Genomic DNA, 24,976 nt, shown 5'->3' on the forward strand with positions numbered 1-24,976 from the left:
AGGGACTTTGGGAGGGTAAATAGATAGACACTTTCTATATTCTGGTCCTGATGGTTGGCTACAACTCTAATGTCTCCAGTAACAGAGAATTTATATCCTACCTGCAGAAAGACAAGGATAAAATTTTTCCTATACAGCACTAGCCTTCAGCTGAAGAGCTAGGGGACAGCGTCCAGGCCTAGAGTTCAAGTCACACGACTGACCAAAAAGAAAAAAAAATCCTGTTTGGTGCTTCTTCTTTGGCTTTAGCTAAAAGATGCTTACATCAAAGAGACAAATTCTTAAAAAAAAAAAAAAAAAGCAGATTTCTGAGTGGTCAGTGTTCTCTTATTATTCTTGTTTCTTCCCTTTTTTTTTTTCTTAACAAGAATTTGAGCTTATGACTTGGCGAAATTTAGACAGCACATCATTTAATATCTATAAATGTCATTACAACATGCCAAACCTGGTAGCAGAATTTCAGGTGACTGTAGCTGCACATGCCAGGTGTCTAATGGCAAACGGTAAAGATTCTGCATCAAAAAATCAGCTCACAGGCTGGGAGTTTGGCCTAGTGGTAGAGTGCTTGCTAGCATGCACGAAGACCCGGGTTCGATTCCTCGGCACCACATACATAGAAAAAAGCTGGAAGTGGTACTGAGGCTCAAGTGGTAGAGAGCTAAGCCTTGAGAAAGTCCAAGGACAGTGCTCAGGCCCTGAGCCCAAGCCCAGGACTGGCAAAATAATAATAATAATAATAATAATCAGCTCATTGTACAATTCTATTTTCCAGTATGATTTTAAGTCCCTGATAAGACTGAAATCCTGGACAGTGACTGGCTTGTTCTTTAATCTGCTCTGCTCATTCCAATTCTCCAAAATAAACATCAGTAATAATTTCCAATACCCAGTGCTCCGAATTAACCTGCTTTTAAATGTAGAAGGAATGGTTTTAGCCATCTGTCTTTTATTTCTACTACTTAAAACAGCATAAAAGGACAATCGTTAATTCTATGCTCTCAAATAGGCAAAAAAGGTAACTCATTGAAGTTATAACACTATTTTATATTTTATTAGGAGGATAACTATTAGGAACATTAAAATCTAGTAGTTATTATAAAATTAAATTCAACCAAACCATTAACCCATGGTTTCAATGACATAACATTGATTATAAGGGTCAATGTAATTATTTAAACTCTCACTGTAATACAGTCAAGTCTGCATTATCCTCATCAACTATATTTTAATAAAGTTGAGTGGTAATGTAAAAACACTAAAACCAATGTGCAAATGAACAACAGTATTTAATAGACTATTCACCTATGGTATTTTGAAACTTAAATTTTGCTCTTTTAAAAGTTATATGTGCTGAAAGCCTCAATGATTTAAGATATGGACCTGTTAGCAAATCTTGATATGTGCATTTTGAAAACAGTTATTTTGACAGATAACCTGCTTGTTCTAATTATTTTTACTGAGAAAAGTAAATTGTTATTTTAAGGATAAATCTGATAAGTTACAAATGATGGTAAGATTGAAAAGCATCACATTTTCTATAAAAATTGAACAAGGTATTAAAACTGCTTACAGTGGATCATACTAACCTCCCCATACTATTTTAAACAAATATGTAATATAGATACAAACACCAAAAGCAGTTAAGGCAGCAAAACAATATCATCATTAAATAAACTAAAACCTTGGTCTTTATTACTCATTTCTCAAAGGAGTTACACTGCTGAGTGAAGGAATTTTCCAGCTACATTTTAGTTATACATGTGGCCTTAAATGGCTACCCTTGAGACCACAGTTTTATAGGCAGTTGTGTGCAAATAAATTACATTCAAATGAAATTGTACAATTTGGGGGGAGAAGACTTGTTATTTTAACACCAAACAGAATGGTAGACTGAAATCAACAGAGACCAACTTGAGACTCTACTTAGTGGTAATGTCATGCTAGTTCCATTGGTGCTTTACTTTTGATAAAGTGCAATAAACAAAATAAATAAGCTTTGAAGATTTATATACAGTTCTAGATTAACTTACTGACTCTATTCCTGACAGCATTTAAGTTCTGTGAAATCAGTTACATAGGTTAAAAGCTCAGTTGACTTGGGCACAAAATTATGAAAGCTTCTTCTACAACACAAGGTTAGATAAAAGGAATACTTATGTGCTATAAACTAAATCCAGATACGGTGAGGTGCTGAGCATTATTTCTGGCTTCAAAATAGGATGTGTCAGTTTCGTCATCTGGTTGAGGAATGAAAGGCATAGTCTGATGCTGGAGATTTTCCCAGTCCACATCACTGAAGAGAGGATGATGTTTCAGTTCTTAGGGGAAAAATAGGTGTCAGACAAAACAGGATGGTCTAACTTCTTTACTTCAGTAGGTCCCACTTTGACGAATTTATAGAAGGTCTCACACATACTTTGCCCTACTTTATGATGTGCCAATTTCAGTGATGTTTGTTTAATGTCTGTCTCTCTGTTCAGCCACTTACTTTACAAAAGCACTCAGTGTATTTTGTCACCTGGCATGTGATAGGAGTCTGGTTTATATTTAAGAAAGTGAATGATTAGCCTTAACAGAAATGACCTCTCTCACTGCCGTCAGTTTTTCTCAACAATTCCTGACTTAAGAGAAGACAGCCTGTCTTGCTTCTTTCTTCCTGATCCACTTGCCAATACACTGGAATCTTTAGATACTGTTAGATAGAAGAGGATCTTTTTCTCCCCAGTGCCCCATCCTCTTTTCTTTTGTCTGTTGTGGGGCTTGAACTCAGGGATTGAACCTCAGCTAAAAGAGAATGTTCTACCACTTTGAGCCACAGTGCCACTTCCAATTTTCTAGTGAAGGCAAAAGTCACATGGACTTTCTCATGCATGCCTTTGAACTGTGATCCTCAGATCTCAACCTCCTGAGTAGCTTGGATTAAAGGCATGAGACACTGGTGCTTGGCAGGAATATATCTTAATATTCAAAATAAATAACTGAACATGGATTACATTAAAAAAATACTTTAGAGCTAGGCACTGGTGGCTGTCATCTGTAATCTTAGCTACTGAGGAGGATAAAATTTGAGGATCAAGGCTCAAAGGCAGCCCAGGCAGAAAAGTCCAAAGATTCTATCTCTAACCAGACCAAAAAAAAAAGCTAGCGTGGAGGTATGGTTTAAGTGATAGAGTTATTATAAGCCAATAACTAGAAAAGTGAGAGTGCAGGTCCCTGAGTTCCAGGAACTGGCACATGCGCAAACACACACACACACACACACACACACACACACACACACACACACACACACACACACACCCCTAAAACTCCAACAGGATAGAAGAAAAATATTCTTATGAATAACACCATAGATTTTTGTTTCTATAACAATTTCTATGAGAAGCAGGTTATGGGGTATTTAAACAGTTGTTTCAATTTTTTAAACAGTTGTTTAAATTAAAAAGTAAATTCTGGGGCTGGGAGCGTAGCCTAGTGGTTGAGTGTTCACCTAGCATGCATGAATCCCTGGGTTAGATTCTTCAGTACCACATACTCAGAAAAAGCCGGAAATGGTGCTGTGGCTCAAGTGGGAGAGCACTTGCCTTGAGGAAAGCCCAAAGACCCTGAGTTCAAGCCCAGGACTGGCAAACAAAACAAAACAACAAATAAATTTCGTGCTGGCTCTAGGGTGAACTCAGGGCACTATACCTGAGTTTGGGTTTTTTTTTTTCCACTCAAAGCTAGTGCTCTACTTCTTGTTGAGCCACCGTTCCATTTTCAGCTTTTGGTAGTTTAGTGGAGCTAAAAGTCTTATGGACTTTCCTGCCCAGTCCGGATATGAACTGCTATCCTCAGTCTCCTGAGGAGCTAAGATTGCAAGTATGAGCCACTCATGTGTGGTCAGTTGTCTCAACTCTCAAATTAGAATTCCTTTGGGCATTGAGTTTAAATAGAAATAAGCAATTACAAAGAATGATTATCATAAAGTTTTTCATCCCATCTAGATATCAGAGGTTAAGAGTTATAAGCTATAATTTTGCTTCTTTGTCTTATGATTCTGGCAGTAGAAAAATCTGAAAACATTACAACATACAATTCCTTTGCCCATTAGAATATCACTATAGCCTGACCATTTCTTAAAACTATTGCTTATCATGAATGTGGACAGAAAGAACCTTAAACTTTTGAATTTTTTTTTTCACATTCTGGGGGCTTGAACTCTAGACCTGGGCACAGTCCTTGAGCTTTTGTGCTCAAGGTTAGCACTCTATCACTTGAACCACAGCTCAACTTCCAGCTTTTTCTGAATAGTTAATTGTAGGTAAGACTCTTTTGGACTTTCCTGCCAGGGCTAGTTTTGAACTGTGATCCTTAGTTCTCAGACTCCTGAGTAGCTAGGATTATAGGTGTAAGCCACTAGCACTCATTTAATCAATTAACTAATTAATTAATTTATTTATTTTGGCAGTCCTGGGGCTTGAATTCAGAGCCTGGGCACTGTTCTTGGGCTTTCACAAGGCTATCACTCTACCACTTAAGCCATAACACCTCTTTAGTTCCCCCCCCCCCCCCCCCCCCCAGTATATGTGGTACTGAGGAATCTAACCCAGGGCTTCATGCGTGCTAGGCAAACACTCTACCACTAGGCTGTGCTCCCAGCCCAGCAATATATATGTATACAAGTATGTACATGTACACACACACACACACAATTTTTTTTTTTTTGGTAGTCGGTCCTGTGGCTTGAACTCAGGGCCTGAGCACTGACCTTGGGCTTTTTCAAGGCTAGGGAGCTCTACCACTTGAACCACAGCATCACTTCTGGCTTTTTCTTTGTATGTGGTATCAAGGAATTGAACCAAGGAATCTTGGTGCATTCTAGGCAAGCAATCTACCACTAGACCAAACTCCCGGTCCTCCAGCAATATTTTTATAATTATTTTTCCCCTTTTGCTTCGTTTTGTTTTTGTTTTTTTGTAAAGTAAGGTAGGTTGGTGTTTAGAATCTGATCATTTTTTTGAGGAGCGGGGGCGAAGAGGAGGCTTGGTCCTGAAGCCTTCACTCTGGGCCTGAGTGCTGTACCTGAGCTCTGTTTGCTCAGGTTAGAACTCTACCATTTAAGCAACAGTGCCACTTGTAGAGTTTTCTGTTGTTTAATTAAAGATAAGAGTCTCACGTATTTTCCTGCTTTGAATCACAAGCCTCAGTTTTCAGTCTCCTGAGTAGCTAGGATTATAGGCATGAGCCACCAGTGCCTGGCTTAATAATAAATTCTTTACTCAGTTTGAAACTGGTTAAATGCATTTCCATAGGCAATGTCTGGCATAAAGTTAACATAAGTTAACCTAAACAAACAAAAAAACCGTGAATCTTCCCTTATGAATGGTAGTGTTTTAGAATATCAATTTATCTGATACATTGCATTCAGATACTCCTTTCTATTCTGAAATAACATTGCAAGTACTCAAAATGTCTAAACCCAATTTGCAATTCAAATCTATATGAGTTTCAAGTAGCTTAATCATCTAAGTCTTAGATATCTAGAGAAAGCAAAATATGAATTTTTAAATGGCTGACTCCTCACTTCACATCCATTTCTGTTCAAAAATTCTTGAATTCAGGGCCTAGGCACTGTCATGAGCTCCTTTTGCTCAAGGCTAGCACTCCAGCACTTGAGCCACACCACTATTTCTGGCTTTATCTGGGTATGTGGTACCAAAGAACTGAACCCAGGGCTTTTTGCATGCTAGGCAAGTACTACCAGTAGGCCATATTCCTGGCCCTGTAGCTATGGCTTTTTATTATTACTCTGCTTTATCTTTCCTCATTGTACTTACCACAACATGGACCTAATGCTATTTCTTCACCGGTTTTCTTCCCATCAATAAGGTAAATTCCATAAGGAAAGGGATTTGTGTGGGATCTATTTCCTAGGGTAACCCCAGGCAACACTGCCAAACATCCCAAAGTCACTCAATAGGTTCAAGGGCTTCAATAAACCAACTGTTGAAGTTTATAACAGGATACCAATTCATTTATACCATTAGCCTATTTCTAAGTATACTATACTTCACATGGAAATGCATTTTACGACATAATGATTACTTGTCTGTATATTACCATACCCTATTACTAAAAAAGACTTTTTTTTTTAGGTATTAGGATTGAATCTAGAGTTTTGCAAACACTGAGCACACTCTCTAGCACTGAGCTGGGTTCTCAGCACTACAAAAATGGTTTCAGCCAGGCACTGGGTGGCTCACACCTGTAATCCTAGCTATTCAGGAGGCGGAGATCTAAGGATAGTAATTTGAAGCCAGCCCAGGCAGGAAGGTCTGTGAAACTCATCTCCAATTAACTACCAAAAAAGCTAGAAATGGAGCTGCGGTATAAGTGGTAGAGGGCTAGCCTTGAGCACAAAAACTCAGGGACAGTAATAAGGCCCTGAGTTCAAGCTGATTAATACAAATATAAATTTCTTAATGATATTTTTATATGATAGTTTTAAAATTAAGGCTTATTATATTTCATATTGAGACCATAGATTGAATCATAACGTACCAGAACCAAAAGGACAATAATGTTTTATCAGTTATGTGGAAATTGCTTTGCAGAAGGATGAGGCTAGAGATGTGGATTAAATATCAGAACAGTTGCTTAGTAGGCTCAGGGCCCTGAGTTCAAATCCCAGTACAATAAAAAATTAAGCAATAACAAATTATCAAACAGAGGTATTCATAATACATATTTCTGCTTTTGTTGATAGTTGACTTTTAACAAGAACGATGAAACACCAAAGACTTTCAGGTACAAGAGTCAACTTCAGTGTGAATACCTAAATTTGACATTACTGAATTTTAAGGTGGAATAAAGACAAATATAGTTAATGTATACCTAAAGGCAGAAAAGAAATACAATCGACCAGCAGTTTGGCATAGTGCTAAGAGTGCTTGCCTAGCCTGCACGAAGACCCCGGTTCGATTCTTCGGTACCACATACGTAGAAAAAGCTGGAAGAGGTAAAGTGGCTCAAGTGGCAGAGTACTAGCCTTAAGAAAAGCCCTAGGACAGTGCTCAGGCCCTGAGTTCAAGCCCCACAACTAGGAAACAAACAAACAAACAACAAAAAGGAATGCAATTATCTTTTTACTCATTAGTAGTCAGATTATCTGCAGTAACGTACTGGAACTTGATGTTATTAATAAGCAGCACATGGAAGAAACCAAGGATAAAATAATGGACTGACAAAAAAACCATTACCTTTCATTCCAGCTCTCTTGGTATCATCAATGGTTAGAAGTATTTCCACTGCATTTTGAGCACTGTCAGATAACTTTTCTTCATCTTCTGGCCAGGGGATATCTATTAATACAAATATAACCCACTGCTTAAAACTAAACAGTGATAAAATAATGGATCTCTATGAAGTCCTGGGGATCCAATCTAAGACCTCACTGAGCTACAGATACAAGGCCTTAATGATTTGTTATGATAGTACTGGGATTTGAACTTAAGGCCTTATACTTAGCAAGCAGATGCTCTATCACTTGAGCCCCACCCTATCCCATTTTGCTTCATGTTTTTGCCTAAGCTAGACTCAGACCACGACCCTACCTATGCCTCCCATATAACTAGAATTATGGGCACCTGTTATACAGGCTTGTTGCTTGAGATGGGGTTATTCTAATGTTTTGCAAGGGCTGGCCTTGAAAATGATCTTTCTGATCACCTCCCAGTAACTGAAATTATAGATATTACAGACTTCCCCTCTGTCTCCCTCCCTGTTCCTCCCTCCCTCCCTCCATCTCTTCTATATATGTATTTTTAATTTTTTTTTTTTGGTGCCATTTCTGGGGCCTGAACTTAGGGTCTTGGTACCTTCCCTCAGCTTTTGTGCTCAAGACTAGTGCTCTACCACTTGAGCCACAGCTATCCTTCCGGCCTTTTGGTAGTTAATTGGAGATGGAGATAAGAATCTCAATTAACTTATCTGCCCTGCTGCTTTTGAACTCCAGTCTTAAGATGACAGTCTCTTGGGATGGGAGTGTGGCCTAGTGGTAGAGTGCTTGCCTAGCATGTACCAAGCCCTGGGTTCGATTCCTTAAAACCACATACACAGAAAAAGCTGGAAGTAGAACTGTGGCTCAAGTAGTAGAGCGCTAGCCTTGAGCAAAAAGAAGCTCAGGAACAGTGCCCAGGCCCTGGGTTCAAGCCCCAGGAGTGGCAAAAACAAAACAAAACCCATGATCACAGTTTCCTGAGTGCTGAGATTGATTACAATTACAGGCACGAACCACTGGCTCTGGGCTTGAATCTATTTATTTTTTTGCCAGTCCTGAGGCTTGAACTCAGGGTATGAGCACTTGAGCTTTCTCAAGGCTAGTGCTCTACCACTTGAGCCACAGCACCACTTCTGGCTTTTTCTTTATATGTGGTACCTAGGAACTGAACCTGGGTCTTTGTGCATGCTTGGCAAGTACTCTACCGCTAGGCCAAACTCCTGGCCCCTTAAATCTATGTTAATATTAGAAAAAGAATCACCTCTTTTCAGAATGTTCTGGAATACTTGCTGTGCTGTTTCATCATTGAACGGGGGGATTCCTGTTAGAAATTCAAACAAGCACACTCCTAGTGCCCACCAGTCTACTGCAGGACCTGGAATTCAAGAGGCAAACATTAAGCTGCTTTGCAAGCACTTTCTACAGACAAATGATCCAGTGCAACATTAGTACACAGATATTTTTGCACACTCACGACCTTCAATTCCTAAGACTTTCTTCTGTTCTCATAAAGTTAAAAAAAAATCCCAAGGTATCTTCATTTGGGCAGTGTTAATTACTTTCTTCTATTTCCCAAGAAACTACTCAAGTTATTTATTTTTGTTGCTTGTTCTTTCTGGGGCTTAAACTCAGGGCCACCTGATCTTGTTCAGCTTTTTTGCTAAATACTAGCTCTCTACCACTTGTGTCATACTGCTTCAGTTCTGGCTTTTTGCTGGTAATTTGGAGATCAGAGTCCTACAGATTTCTTTCCCTGGACCTGGCTTTAAATCAAGATCCTTGTATCTCAATCTCTTGAGTAGCTACGGTTACAGATTATTGAGACATCAATCAGTATCTGGTTACTAGAGCTATTTAAAAGAACTTAAAGCCATCTTTTTTAATGATTAATATTTCTGATCTTCTGTATATTTTATAAGTGGCTTTGTACTTAACGACATACAGGGATAAACTATCAAAAATATTCATTTGAACTATGGCTTTGAAGAGGTACTAATTTTCAAATAGCATCTTTACTGGAAAGAACATTTATGTACTTTTTGAGACAGGGCCTCACTTTGTTGCCTAGGCTGGGCTCAGACACTAGAGATTCTCCTACTGTAGTCTCCAGAGTAGCTGAGGACTACAAGTTTGTAGCACTGTACTCAGCTATACAAAAATCTCTTCCTTTATTTTTGCCAGTCCTGGGGCTTGAACTTGGGGCTTGAGCACTGTTTTGGGCTTTCTCAAGGCTAGAGCTCTACCACTTGAGCTACAGCACCACTTCTGGCATTTTCTGTGTATGTGGTACGGAGGAATCAAACCCAGGTCTTCATGCATGCTAGGCAGGCACTCTACCTCTAGGCCAAACTCCTGGCCCCTCTTCCTTTATTATTTTATTTGTGGAATAGTGGTGCTTGAACTCGTCTGGGCACTGTCCCTGAGCTCTTCAGCTCAAGGCTACCACCCTACCCTTGAGCCAAGCCTCACTTCCCATTTTCTAGAGGATAACTGGAGATAAGAGTCTCAGGTCCCTTTGTATCTGGGCTGGCTTTGAACCTTGATCCTCAGATCTCAGCCTCCTGAGTAGCAAGGATTATAGGTGTGAGCCTGGCTTCCTTTCCTTTTTTTGAGACACAGTCTCCACAGCCTGGGCTTGAGCTCACAAATTTCCTACTTATGCCTTCCACATGCTGGTATTATAAGTGCATATTATTATTTTATTATTTCCAGCTTTAATGATCATTTTAAACACTGCCTTACTGGTTTATATTTTTGTTCAGTTATGTTTAACAATAAGTATTTCCTAAGCCAAGGTTAATTTCACCTTGAAAGATGATTAACTTAAATAAAATTCTAGACTAAGAACACTAGTGTACTACTAGATTTGCCTGTAAATTATATTTTAAAGACAGGTTTACAAAATTCATTGTGGTTAAGCAACTGCCACCATCCATTAAAAAAAAGAAGAGAAGCATTGTGGAATCTGCCAATAGGAAAAACAACTGCATGCATTTAGTGCCTTTTCACCCACAAGCCATGTAGCCTGTGCTTCCTTATGGATTATAAGGTACTAATACTCTTATAGGCTTCAGTTATTAGAGTAACCACCAAAAACACATAGACCATGACAGTTAGTACCCTATTAAGCAGCATGGGAAAGAATTATTCCAATGGATTAATATAACCAAATAGCAGGAAAGCAGGAAGAAATCAGGAAAACATATATTCGTAATTTACTTAGGTTAGAAATTAGAACCCTTTTTCCAGCATAGCCAAAAATGTACTGATGTTAAAACATACCAAATTTCTCCACAGATATGTCCACCCATTCCCAGAAATATAAGTCAAAGTCTAATAAGATCACATATCGTGATAAATCTTAGCAATTTTATGACATATAAGCCAGAGAAAAAGGACAATTTCATTTTATATTCATAGCTTTCTAATTTATTACCTATTCCTGTAATTTGTAGGGTTTATCCTATTATTTCTATGCTCTAATGAAAATGAAATTTAAAAATTTTGAAAATTAAAAACACTTTTGTAGCTAATCTTACATTTTAAAAATCAAGATTATTTCTGCTGTTGTCATCAAAAGGGCTTTATCTTCATTCTATGATAACTTTAAAGTATTAAAACAAGCAACATGCCTATTTGTCTATTTTCTGATAACCATGACTTTACATGTCTTCCTGTTCATAATGTAGAGAAGACATTTGGATTCACAAACGAGATGAAAGACAAAAAATTATGCAGTGTGATCTAGTTATACTTTGACTGCTGACTTTCATGTGCCTTGTTTGCCATTATGACTTTATAGATAAGCCTACTTACCTGAAGTGGAAAACCCTGCATGTAAGAAAACAGTAGTTAGTATTAAAATGATCAGATCAAGGCTTACATGAACAAAGCTTTGGGTTTGATCTCCAACACTACTATCTATCTAATTAGAGAATATAGTCAATGTGTCTATTTCTAATATTGTAGAGACTATTAATAACAGCAATAGAGTGCTTCCAAGGAATTTGGTCTGCAGAAAACACACCATTTTAAAGAAATTTTCTCAAGTTTTTATAGTGGAGACAAATTTAACAATTTCAACAAACCAGAATGTCATAAATTTCAAATGAAGGGCCTCCCATGTGCTATATCCTTAGTTCCAGAATAACATAGCTTTACACAATTTATAATGAGATGGTGTAGAAGTAAATATCTCTCAGTAGTTGAAGGGTTGCTGTATCAAAGATGTGACAAAGTAATGAGGATAAAAAAATTTGAAAGTTGAGAGACTGGTTTCCTCCAGCTATATAAAAACACATGTGTAAAATAAGACTTAAAAATAAAAGGAATAAGGAAGGAACTATTGAATAACAATCAAGTAAGAGGGATGAGACTCAGACTGTTAAATTTGGCAGTAAGGACTCTGGAAATAATTACAGTTGTACATGGCGACACATATCTATAATCCTAGCATTTGAGAGGCTGACAGAGAATGATGAAGTGACCAAGGCCAATCTGAGATATATACATAGCTGCAGTCCAACTACTTCATACATGTAATCCTAGCAACTCAGGAGGCTGAGATTTGAGGATCTTGGTTCAAAGCTAGCCCAGGCAGGAAAGTCCATGATATGAGATTCTTTTTTTTTTTTTTTTTGCCAGTCCTGGGCTTGAGCTCAGGGCCTGAGCACTGTCCTTGGACTTTCTCAAGGCCAGAGCTCTACCACTTGAGCCTCAGCACCACTTCTGGCTTTTTTCTATATATATGTGGTACCGAGGAATCGAACCCGGGTCTTCATGCATGCTAGGCAAGCACTTTAACCACTAGGCCAAACTCCCGGCCCCGATATGAGATTCTTATCTATAATTAACCACCAGAAAGTTGGAAGTGGAACTGTGGCTCAAAGTGGTAGAGTGCTAGATTTGAGCACAAAAACTCAAAAACAGTGTCCAGGCCCTGAGTTAAGCCCTATTACCAACCAAAAAAAAATTTTTTAAGCAATTTTACTTAAAAAAAAATGACGTAGTAATAGATAAGTGAAAGCCCAAAAGCATGCTTACCATGAGCTGTACCCAATAAGAGCTCAGGTGCCAGGTAGTCTGGGGTTCCTAGAATCCTCCCATCATCCACTGGGGCTGCCCCTCTTCTCACACTCTTTGGAGTACGGTACGAAGTTCCTGACTTGACATTATTTGGGGTCTGCTAATTTAAAAAGAATTTTAAGAGGAAACCAAAATCTTATTATTTCTACAGTGGATAGAAGACGTATTGAAATAACACCCAAAAGCTAGAAACAGGCTGCTAGGCATAACTTCCTTGACCATGGATTTAAAAATAAACTCATACTAGTTACAATAAAAATAAAAGATAAACTCAAGGGCCGGGAGTTTGGCCTAGTGGTAGAGAGCTTGCCTAGTATGCACGAAGACCCGGGTTCAATTCCTCGGTACTACATACATAGAAAAAAAGGCAGAAGTGGTGCTGTGGCTTAAGTGGTAGAGTTCTGGCCTTGAGAAAGTCCAAGGACAGTGCTCAGGACCTAAGCTCAAGGCCCAGGACTGGCAAAAAAAAAAAAAAAAGATAAACTCATACTCGTTATGAAAAAGCTTTTATATGTAAAGTCCTAATATAATTATTGCCTCATAGCATCGTGAGAAGCATGGCAAGGTAAACACAGGCTCCGAGGTTAAGGAACTACTAAGGACCTTACCAATTTCTGAAGAATAAACCCAAGCCTCACAACTTAAAATGCTTTTTCTAATGTCTCTCCAGTGGAAGAAAAAAAGAAGTAAATTTTTGATCTATGAAAATAAAGTTTTGGGGACTGGGAGTTTGGCCTAGTGGTAGAGTGCTTGCGTAGCTTGCACGAAGACCCAGGTTCAATTCATCAATACCACATACATAGAAAAAAGCTAGAAGTGGTGCTGAGGCTCAAGTGGTAGAGCTCTAGTCTTGAAAAAGTCCAAGGACAGTGCTCAGGCCCTGAGCTCAAGCCCAGGACTGGGCCCCCCTCCCAAAAAAAAAAGTTTTGGCTAAGTGTGCCTGAGTGTGCATGTCTACAATCTTAGCTACTCAGGAGGAGGAGATAGGAGGACAATGATTTGAGACCAGCCTGAACAAGTCTTAGCAAGAAGACCCTATTACAAACAAACATGTTAAGCATGCTGATGCATACCTATAGTTCCAGCTAAATGGGAGGTGGAGTTAGGATAATCAAGGCGTAATGGCATCCTAGGGAAAAAATTATAAGATCTTATCTGGAAAGCAAACTAAAAGGTCAAGTGGTAATTTGCTTAGCAAATGTAAAAAAACTGAATTTAAACACTAGTAATGCCACAAAAGGGGAAAACCATAAAAAATAATATTTTAATATACCGTATGTGAAACAAATTCCAACTTTTTTTTTTTGTTAGTTGTAGGGCCTGAGCGTTGTTCCTGAGCACTTCAGCTCAAGGTTATCACCCTACTTCTTGAGCCACAGCACCACTTCTGGTTTTCTGATGGTTAACTGGAGATAAGTCTCATGGACTTTAGTGCCTGGGCTGGCTCCGAACCGAAATCCTCAGATCTCAGCCTCCTGAGTAGCTAGGATTACAGACGTGAACCACTGCACCCAGCTCCAACTTTTTTTCCTCTAAAAAAGATTATCTAAATATATCCTTGGAAGACAGTAAGGCAGAGGGCAGAGTAGACTTTCAGTCTGTATCTCAGTATTGCTGTGTGATCATATTGGTTATATTTTCTTAGGGAAAAACATGCAGTTATAAAAATGGAATTATTATTAAGAATAATAAAAAAGAAAAAGCATTGAGCATTAAAAAGAATCATTGTTGGACACTGGCTTACATCTATAATTCTAGTTACTCTGGAAGCTGAGATCTGAGGATGTAAGTTCAAAGCCAGCCCAGGCAGAATTGGAGCTGTGGCTCAAGTGGTAGAGTATTAGCTTTGAGCAGAAAAGCTCAGGGACCATGCCCAGACTCTGACTTCAAGCCCCAGGACTGGCACAAAAATAAATAAAATAAAAATTTTTTAAATCAAAAGAATAAGAAATCATTACTTCTAGATATATTTTTCTGGATTGAAACTTCCAACACCCCATAGATTCTCAACAAAACCATATAAACTGATACCATATGGTTCCTCCAAGAAGCGAATTTCTATCTTCCTAGTTTAGATTCCTAATTTTCAAAGAATAACATAGAATGTCATTTCCAAAAAACATGATAATGTACCTGATACGGCACCCAAGATCTTCGTTTTTGAATAGGGGTTACAGCCATGGGATATGAGCCACTATAAACACCTGAAACTTCCATTGCATCCAAAGAAGTAATGCTCATCTTGGATGGTTCTGAGTTATTTGATGCATTAATATGACTGTTAAAACTTCGAAAAGCTACAGCATTTCTCTTAGAGATAGTTAATGTATTCAACACTTCTGAAGAAGGAGCTAAAATTTTTTGGTTGCTGTCTTGGATGGCAGAGTTCCCATCACCTGTTGGAAAGGTCTTTTCTTGACAGTTTGGTGATACAATAAGATCTTCAATATTTGATTCTTCAAAAGAAGATTCTTTGATGCTTTTATCAGGATCTAAGGACTGCCTTTCTAGTGAGCTTTCCATCATAGAAATCCCAGGAAAAGATGAATCTGAGTCCATACATATACTTTTAGGAGCTTGATCATCATCAGAACAGGCAGAAGTAGAATTTAGGTCATCCTTCTGATTCATCTTTTCACAATCTTCATCCAGCTCACACATGAGGTTTTTTGCTATCATGGGAATACATAATTTTTCTGGTGTTTGTTGTCTATCAGTCAAAAAATCAACAATGTTCTCCTTATTGGCACCGTCCTTTTTTTGATTTCTATGTAGTGAGAGCTTAAGATTCTGGACTTCAGTGGTTAAGCTAGTACTTTGATCTGTATAGCAATCTATCATTTCATCATTATGCTTATACTCTACACAATTTTTTTTATTCTGCATGATTTCCTGACAAGGACTGGAGTCAATCAATTGAAAATTTCTTTTTAAATTTCTTTTTCCAAGGGGCTCTTCAAATGCACCACTAGAATCCATAGCCCACTGATGTGAGTGGTAGAAACCAGACTGTTTTTTGTCAGTGGTCATGTTTACATTATTAATGTCCAGTTCTCTTGCTTCCCAGGAAGCCTCACCAGAGAAGCATTTATTAGCAAGTTTTATATAAGAGCTTCCAGTGGCAGGATTGACACTGCTGTTATGAATGGGAGAAAGGGCTAATTCAAGCCCCTTTTTATGGAAAGTTTTAGTCTCAATGGCATCTGTAGATTTCATACAGAACTTCTCAACTGTATTCCAACTTATTGTAGAGTCCAATGCCTTGTCACTTTCCTAAGTAGGAGAAAATGTGTTTTTTTTTTAGTAGTATAAAGCTGATATTCTTTAACCTTATAACCTATAACCACCTACATAGGATAAATAACTCCATAAACTACTACACTTTGTATATACACTTTCAAATGGAGCTAAAGAACAATGCTAAAATGCTAACGAAGAATTTAAAAAAAATCACTGCATAAACTTATACACATTACTTTGAAACACTGATCAAAATTTAAGTCTATTTTCCTCAAACACATTTTCATACTGCACATATTATTAAACGGAACAAATTAACAGGTAAATTTGGAGGAAAAGCTACATTATCTATTTGGGAACAGAGGTATGGAGGATTCTGTTTTGAATTGTACATCCATTAGGCTTGAGATCTAGTCCCTGAAAAATTAGAAACCAAAAATAGTTAGTTAATCTGTATTACTTTACATTAGCAATAAACCCCAAAATAGCAGGAATTAAAAACCACTGCCAATAAACAAACTGATGATGCACTGGAAACAAAATGTCTGAAGTCCACTCTTTGTGGATACTCATCAGAACTTTGCAAATAATTTTGCAATTTGGTGCATAGTAAGCAGGATTTTTTTGAGAACATTCAATTTGTGTGACTCTTTAGTACTCACTTATAGTGCCTATTTTCAATTTATAAATATGAAATGCCAATGCCATCATTAACTTATTTAGAAAGGGGCGTAGTCACAAGTCTGAAAGAAAATTCTTGAATTATAACTAATCATTTTTCAAGCAAAAAAATGCTGATCTTGAGGATGAGTACAAGGTTATAGGATGGTTCCTATGGTTTACTATTACTCTTCTGATATAACTTTTGAAGTGCTACCATAATCTGGTCATTTGTTCCTCAAAATGCACACAGGGAGGAAAAAGGTAAAGCTGTTTGGAATAATATACAATATGATTTTTAGGACATGAGGGATGAATACTAGGAACAGAAAATGTGGATAGAAAATGTTTATCTTACAGCATATGGCACTCTTATCACAGCTTGTACAAAGAAAAATGATTTAGAAGCCCTACTTTATCTAAAGTTAAATTTGCCCTTATAGAAACTAATATCCAATAATAATGAAGAAACTAGAGTGCTGAGAATAAGAAAATATAATCCAAATTATTTAATCAATGGAAGGTTTACTCTAACAAGACTATTTCATCAGAGTCAAATGAAGGAGACCATATAATTTACATTTTAGTTTTCAAAATCATTATGGGTAATCTATCAGTTTTGATAACTTTAATAACAAAAGGCAAAAAGTAACATATAAATTAAGCAAAATACTTTAAACTAAACCCATTTGTTTGGCAGGCACCACCCATTCTACTTTTTGTTCTAAAAGCTAATTCTGAAGAGTTGTCATTTTACTAACTGAAGAATTATTGGGAAGCAGTACAGAAGGAAGTAGTAGTTTCAAGATCATATAGATTTTTTAAAAAAACACAAATACTTCAACAAGGTGAGGTCTATATCATGGTAGGGAATTAAGAGACAAAGTCTACCTATACATGCCTAGAGGCCAAAATTCAAAGAGGATATCCAGGATAATAATTTTTGATAAAGATCTTGACTGTCATTCATTCATGTAAACATTTCCTCATAGAATTTACATGAAAAAGCATTTTTCCATCATTAACTTGGCAAACATAATTGGACTGAGGTTAAAATAATTGCTTTCTGACCTGGCTGTCATTTTCCCACTTGGGACTGCTGTGGCATTCTGACTCCACACTGGACACAAAGGTGTGGGATTGGCTACTGGCACTAGATGTCCCCAGCCTTTTCCTAGACTGTAGCAGATTAGAAGTTAAACATTTCACAGGCACTCCTGGTTTGGAGGTAAGTGTCTCAAGACCTATAGGAGAGCAAATATTGAATCATGTTAAAGCTTTCTTAATTCCTTACAGAGGCTGAAACTTTACAGGTATTTATTTATTTATTTATTGCCAGTCCTGGGCTTAGACTCAGGGCCTGAGCACTGTCCTTACGACTTCTCAAGGCTAGAGCTCTACCACTTGAGCCTCAGCACCACTTCTGGCTTTTTTCTATGTACGTGGTACTGAGGAATAGAACCCGGGTCTTCGTGCATGCTAGGCAAGTACTCTACCACTAGGCCAAACTCCTGGCCCTTCACAGGTAACTATATGATGTCCTACATATCAGAATGATTGCTTTATAAGTATGATCTGACCATATGGACAGTTGCAGGTATTTCTAGAATTATTTTCATTATGTATAGATTCATAAATGGTTTCAATGCTTTGAGAAAGCTCAAGGACAGTGCCTAGGCCTTGAGTTGAAACCCCAGAACTGGCAAAAAAAAAAAAAAATTGGGGGCCCAGAGTTTGGCCTAATGGTAGAGTGCTTGCAAAGACCCAGGTTTAATTCCATGGTACCACACACATAGAGAAAGCTAGAAGTGGTGCTATGGCTCAACTGGTAGAGTTCTAGCCTTGAGAAAGCCCAAGGACAGTGCTCAGGATCTGAGTTCAAGCTCCAGGACTGGCAAAAAAAAAAGAGAGAGAGAGAAAGAGAAAGAAGACTTACTATATTTAGAGAAAAAGTTCAGGGGATAATTATATTTGTAATCAAGTCTTAGCTTACTCACTAAGGTGCAATCAAATATTTTCAAGTATTAGTTTTCTCACTTGTTAACTCTATAAATGTCCTAGATATATAACTTCCTTCCTTCCTTCCTTCCTGTCTTTTTTTTTTTTTTTTTTTTTTGCCAGTCCCGGGGCTTGCACTCAGGGCCTGAGCACTGTCCTTGGGCTTTCTCAAGGCTAGCTTCTATCACTGAGCCACAGCACCACTTCTGGCTTTTTCTATGTATGTAGTACCAAGGAATCAAACCCATTTCTTTGTGCATGCTAAGCAAACACTCTTACCACTAGGACTAACTCCCAGTCCATGCATAGCTTTCTTGAGGTCCAAAATCAAAATAAGGCAAGGTCTACGAGAACAACTTACACTGACCATTCAAAGCATTAAGTATATTCCTAAGAAGATGAACAAGATTTTATAGAAATGTCCAATGTATACAATATATATATATAAAATTATATATAAATTGACAACTGAAATTTAAAAGTTTTTTTTCTTTTAAGGACACAATAAAATAAACTTTTTCCTTTATACTCACATGAGTTTACTTCTTTGCTAGAACAAGGAGTAATCCCTTTTTGATCTATAGACATAGGACAAATTAATCCTTGAGAAAGTTGTGATGTTTCAAATTGAGGGGTTGAAAGGATATCTGCAGGCTCTTGACTTTTTTCTGCACTTGGTGTGAACTATTAAAAGCAGAAATGTAAAACAAATATATTTATCTTAAGAAAAGAATCATCTAATACAGTTATACCATGTAAGTAGACAGGTTTCATACTTGATATTGTCATCTAGATACTTTTTAAAATAAAAAGATAAAAGTATCTTAAATGAACATATATATATATATATACATATTTATTTTTTTGTCAGCCATGGGCTTGAACTCTGGGGCCTGGATACTGTTCCTGAGCTCTTCAGCTCAAGGCTAACACTCTACCATTTGAGCTATAGCACCACTTCTGGTTTTCTGGTGGTTAATTGGAGATAAGAGTCTCACAGACATGAGTGCCTGGGGTGGCTTTGAACTATAATCCTCAGATTTCAGCTTCCTGAAGTAACGAGGATTACAGGCATGAGCCACTGGCACTCTGTGAGAAATATGTTTTTAAATAAAAATCTAGATCTTATTTAAATTTAGATCTTTTTGTCATTTTAAAGGAGACTTTAAATTTTAAGTGGTAATTATGAAATGGTATGTTACATAAATTTTATCAAGTACTTACAAATCCCAAAGAACTGATGAGAGATAATATTTGTCCTGGGGTTCTTGAGTAATCTTGTTTAGGTTTAGCCATTGATGGTGTTGTAAGGATATCCATCATATTGATATCTATGCACAAAACCAAAAGTACATGAATTTCTTTAAAACCCTCCATTGTCACCAGAGAGCTGTGGCTCAAGTGGTAGAGCACTAGCCTTGAGCAGAAAAGCTCATGGACACTGCTCGGGCCCTAAGCTCAAGCCGGCCAGTGCATGTACACACACACTTCCCAAAACCTGTGATTGTCATTCAGCAAGTCAGTGATCACTTGTTTAGAATTTGGCCCTCTTTTTAAATTTTTTTCTGTCAGTCATGGGGCTTGAACTCTGGGCCTGGGCACTGTTGCTGAGCTCTTCAGCTCCACTTCCCATTTTCTGGTGGTTAATTGGAGATAAGTGCCTCAAGGACTTTCATGGCCGGTCTGGCTTTGAACCACAATCCTCAGATTTCAGTCTCCTAAGTAGCTAGGGTCCCAGGAATGAGCAACCAGCGACTGGCTCCCTCTTTCTTCACTATTAACCTTACCTACAAAACTGGTAGTTTTTAGGGGTGGGAGTTTGGCCTAGTGGTAAGAGTGCTTGCCTAGTATGCACGAAGACCTGGGTTCGATTTCTCAGCACTATATACACAGAAAAAGCCAAAAGTGGTGCTGTTGCTCAAGTGGAAGGCTCTAGCCTTCAGCTCAAGGCTACCACCCCCTGTTCTGTGAGCCACAGTGCTACTTCCAGTTTTTCGGTGGTTAATTGGAGAATAGTGTGTCACGGACTTTAGTTCTTGGGTTGGTTTTGAACCATGACCCTCAAATCTCAGCATCCTAAGTAGTTAGGATTACGGCTTAGCAGACTTTCTTGAGGAACCACTTAGCTAATTTATAATTCCCCAAGAAAAACTTCAGTATGTATTTTTAGAGTCTTATTTCTAGATCAGTATTCCTTTTTGATGCACTTAATAGTGCAAAATAGTTCATTTATTCTATTTGCATTATTATTAAATAAACATATACAAACATGTGTGAATTATATGTTCACTTTCTTTATCAAGGTGTTGATAATGGAATTGAACCCAGAGTTTCGTGCATTCTAGACAAGCACTCTACCACTAGGCCACACTCCTGGAGCTTGAACTCAGGACCTGGGCACTGTCCTTGGCTTTCTTAAGGCTAGCACTCTACCACTTGAGCCACAGAGCCACTTCTGGCTTTTTCTGTGTATGTGGTACCCAGGAATTGAACCTAGGGCTTCACGCATGCTAGGCTGGCACTCTATCACTAGACCACGTTCTTGGCCCTGAATATCTCTTTTGAAGATCAAAAACTAATCATTCTTCATTCTCCATTTCTTTTTTTAGTGCTAGAGATAGAACCCAGGGCCTTGTGCATGGTAAGTTACACTGTCCTGGAGCTACAGCCATAACTTCCTCCCACCATTTTTCATGTTTAACAGAGAATGCCACCCCCACCCCCATCATCACATATCTTTTGGGATAAATAACAGTCACATTTTAAAAGACACATGCCTGCTGTTTTCCTTACCTCTATTCAAAGTAACTTTGGAAAGGCCAAAATCTGTCAGCTTAATATGACCCTCATTGGAAATAAGCATGTTGTCTGGTTTCAAATCCCTGCATATATAAAAGGCAAATAGGAGATAAGTAAAAATAAGAGCTAGTTTTGATGTGAGAATGTAGGTATATGTGTGTGTGTGTGTGTGTGTGTGTGTGTGTGTGTGTGTGTGTATGTGTAGCACTCATACTTGAGCCATACCTCAAGTGCTACAAAACCAGCATTGAATAGGGAAAAAAAGAGGCAAATGAGAGTGAGAAGCCCCAAGTTAAAGCCCTAGTATCAGCACAATACATAGATAGATAGATAAGATAGTCAGACACACATACACACACATACACACAAACACAAAGGCAAAACAAGAATTTTCAAAATTTTTCAACTCATACAAGCTACCGCCAAATTTTAGATAAGCTGGAAATGGGCAAGTGGGTAATGTAAATCACTAATGTAAATCATTAATTAAGATTTTAATTAGTTAATTAAAGCCAGGCTTTACCTGTGGATGATTCCATGTCTATGTAGGTAATCTAGAGCCAGTGCTACTTCAGAAATATATTTTACAGCCATTTCTTCATCAAAATAGCCATATATATGTAGGAGAGACTTGACATCTCCACCAATAAGATATTCCATTACCTATCAAGAAGGAATTTCATATTCTGATATAAAATTATCAGTACTTTAAAATGGAGTCATTGAAACATTAAATATCTTTTAGAAATAGTCCTGTAAGAAATTACTTTCTTTTTCCTTCTTAAGATTAAAACGATGGAATTCTATGATGACATCAAAAAGGATGTTACCATTAAGTAGAAAAAAATTAGTTAAATGATAATATTTATAATATGATCACAGTTTACCACTCATTTTAACTTCATTTTGTTAAACAAAAACAAAACAAATGCCTTACTTTTCTTGAATTAGTCTTAATTCAGGGGTAGGGAGTGGCCAGAGGAAAGGTGCTTATCTTTGCTTGTAGATACCCATTGATTTTCCTTACTGCTCAGTCATTAAGTCACATTTAGCATCAGTCTAGGTATACTGGAAGGCTTACTGAAAGACTGGCAATTAACTAAATCTTCAGGTACCAGAAGAGTTCATAGATTAAGAATCATTTTTATCGGGCCAGGAGTGTAGCCTAGTGGTAGAGTGCTGGACTAGCATGCATGAAGCCCTGGTTTCAAGGCTAGCAGAGTGCTAGCCTTGAGCAAAAGGTATCGAAGGACAATGCCCAGGCCCTGAGTTAACACACCTGAAAGTATTCTTGAGATTAACAGTTAGATCAGTAGACTTTGACAAAGCTCATTTGATACTTCCCTCATCTCCTTTTAAAGCAAGTAGCTCATAATCATTTAGTTAAGAGCTGTTAAGGGGGCTGGGAATGTGGCCTAGTGGTAGAGTTCTTGCCTAGCATTCATGAAGCCCTGTGTTTGATTCCTCAGTACCACATAAACAGAAAAAGCTGGAAGTAGTTCTATGGCTCAAGTGGTAGAGTGCTAGCCTTGAGCTCAGGGACAATGCCCAGGCCCTTATAGTTCAAGCCCCAGAACTGGCACAAAAAAAAAGAAAGCCAGAGGGAGGTTGGTGGGGGAGACTTAAGTCCCTGAGGTAGAGGACAGTCTGACTCCATACTACCTGAGAAAGCTGCAATATCAACCTTTCATGAGCCTCTAGATCCAATTTATCTTGTAGATTTCAGACTTGCAAGCCTCCATAGTACCGTGAGCAGGTTCCTTAAAAACTCTGCATTCTCTTTCTTTGCACATATACATATATACAAACCCACATCATATTGGTACTTTTTCTTTACAGAACTCTAATAATACAAGTAAATTGGTCAAGGTCATAAAGCTAGTGAGTGTCAGAGCTGGAATCCAAATACAAATACAATGAACCTAGATACTGTGTTCCTTAATCACTGCATTCAGTGATTACTAAAGAAAGGTTAAGATTTACTCACCAAATAGACATTGCTTGCTGACTGCAGTGAATAGTACAAGTGGACAATGAAAGGACTTTTGCTTAGTGCCAGTGCATCTCTTTCAGCTTGTACCTGATGAGTCATATTTTTGTTGATCATGTCTGCTTTTTTAACAACCTATAATAGATAATATGACAACAGACACACTTATTTTATGTTTTATGACAAAATACTCTTAGTGCCCAAAATATTCTTAGTTGCCATCATTAAATAACCAAGAATGATGGACCAGGAGTGTGGCCTAGTGGTAGAGTGCTTGACTAAGAGGCAGAAAGCCCTGGGTTCAATACTTTGGTGCTACATACACAGAAAAAGCTGGAAGTGGTGCTGTGGCAAAAGTGGTAGAGCACTAGCCTCAAGAAACCTCAAGGACAGTGCCCAAGCCCTGACTTCAAGCCCCAGGAATGGCAAAAATAAATAGGTGTATATATACATATATGTATATAAAATCAATAATGAGAAAAGATAGTTATCATCTTGACCTCACCTTGCCAAGAAGAAAATGCTAGAAAAATAGCTAGGATGGTAAAACAAACAAAAAATAAGAAAATATTATCCTCAAGACACTTAGTATTGAGTATCAATACACCCGATATTAACAAAAGGAATTAAATAGATGTTCCCTGACTTATCCACCCCAACCCCTGAACCTGGAACACAAGAAAACTAAAGCTGGACAAAGTGGCTCACATCTGTAATCCAACTTAGCTACTCAGCAGTCAGAGACTGGTAGGAACATAGATTTGGGTGAACCTTGACCAATAAGTCAGCAGGACCTCATCTCAACCAATGAGCCGAGACTTGTGGTGCAAATTGTCATCTGAGTTATGTGGGAGGTCTAAATAGGAGACTCACAGTCCAGGCATGCCTGGGCAAAAATGAGACCTTATCCAAGAAGATAAAGCAAAAAGAGCAGGGAGAATGGCTCAATTGGTAAAGCATCTTTCAAATTAATTATGACATCCTGAGGTCAAAGACCATTTTTACAAAAAAATACATGTCATGTATACTGTGAATTATATTAATATATTACACTATTCAAAATTACATATATATTTGTAATTACATACCATCCATGCATGTTAACATTACCTACACTAATATTCACACACGTACATCCCTAGATTGGATCCCTAGCACTGTAAACAAAACAAAAATAAATTAGAAGGGAATTGATAAAAGCAAGCCAGTGATGTGATATTATTTGTCTCTGTGAGGGTGTGTTTGTCTTTAAAGACCTAAGGTCTTCACATTTTTTATTTTTTTTAATTTATTTATTTATTGCCAGTCCTGGGGCTTGAACTCAGGGCCTGGGCACCATCCTTGTGCTTTCTCAAGGATGGAGCTTCTACCCCTTTGAGCTACAGCCTCACTTCCAGAAGGTACATACTAGGAACAGCTCTGACTCACTGAAAGAATTTCATAACAAGCCGGGCGTGGAGGACTACATGACGAGACCCCTGTCCCCAAAACTGAACAAAGAAGCACACCCTGCCAGGGCGAACGGTCTGGTGGTCGGGTTGCAGCCAGCTGCAGAGCCCCTTGAGGTGCCCGCCGTTGCGGCGCACGGGCCAACGCCTGGTCTCTGTCTACTTCCTACCTTCACCGCGTACAGCTTGCCGCCTTTCTGCCCCAGGTACACTTTCCCGAAAGCGCCGCGGCTAATGGGTTTCACTATGGTGAATTCCTCAATGGAGGGAGGTCTCGGGACTGGGATCCTATTCACGGAGTGTTCACTCGACGCGCCTCCGCCTCCATTCTCCTCGTCCCCCGCGGTGGGCTCCATCGAAGGACAGGTACCCGGCAGACGGAAGCAGGACGGCGGCGGCCAAGGTGCCGCACCCGGAGGGAGCTCCCGCCAACAAGGTTCAAAGCGAGGCCCCGCCCCCAACGCGCGCCGTCCGTGACGTCACGGCGCTACGCAC

At 38.4% G+C, this 24,976-nt stretch overlaps 1 protein-coding gene across 2 annotated transcripts; it reads right to left on the reverse strand.

The window, feature by feature from the left end:
- Nucleotides 1-1,187: 1,187 nt before the first annotated feature.
- Mastl (microtubule associated serine/threonine kinase like) lies at nt 1,188-24,882 on the reverse strand. 2 transcript variants are annotated; one of them, XM_090319037.1, is made up of 12 exons: nt 24,652-24,882; nt 23,031-23,168; nt 21,567-21,706; nt 21,038-21,126; nt 19,469-19,575; nt 18,778-18,928; nt 17,318-17,490; nt 14,480-15,619; nt 12,305-12,443; nt 8,523-8,636; nt 7,242-7,343; nt 1,188-2,318 (listed from the first exon to the last, which is right to left on the reverse strand). In XM_090319037.1, the coding sequence occupies exons 1-12, from the start codon at nt 24,835-24,837 to the stop codon at nt 2,161-2,163; spliced, it is 2,637 nt and encodes an 878-aa protein (XP_090175163.1). In that variant the 5' UTR covers nt 24,838-24,882; the 3' UTR covers nt 1,188-2,160. The 2 variants fall into 2 exon arrangements, with proteins under 2 accessions (XP_090175163.1, XP_090175161.1); XM_090319035.1 differs by having other exon boundaries at nt 12,305-12,446.
- Between the last annotated feature and the right edge of the window lie 94 nt (nt 24,883-24,976).

The sequence above is a fragment of the Megascapheus bottae genome, chromosome 26 (assembly GCF_031878675.1).
Source record: "Megascapheus bottae isolate mThoBot1 chromosome 26, mThoBot2.hap1, whole genome shotgun sequence".
NCBI classification, from domain to species: domain Eukaryota; kingdom Metazoa; phylum Chordata; class Mammalia; order Rodentia; family Geomyidae; genus Megascapheus; species Megascapheus bottae.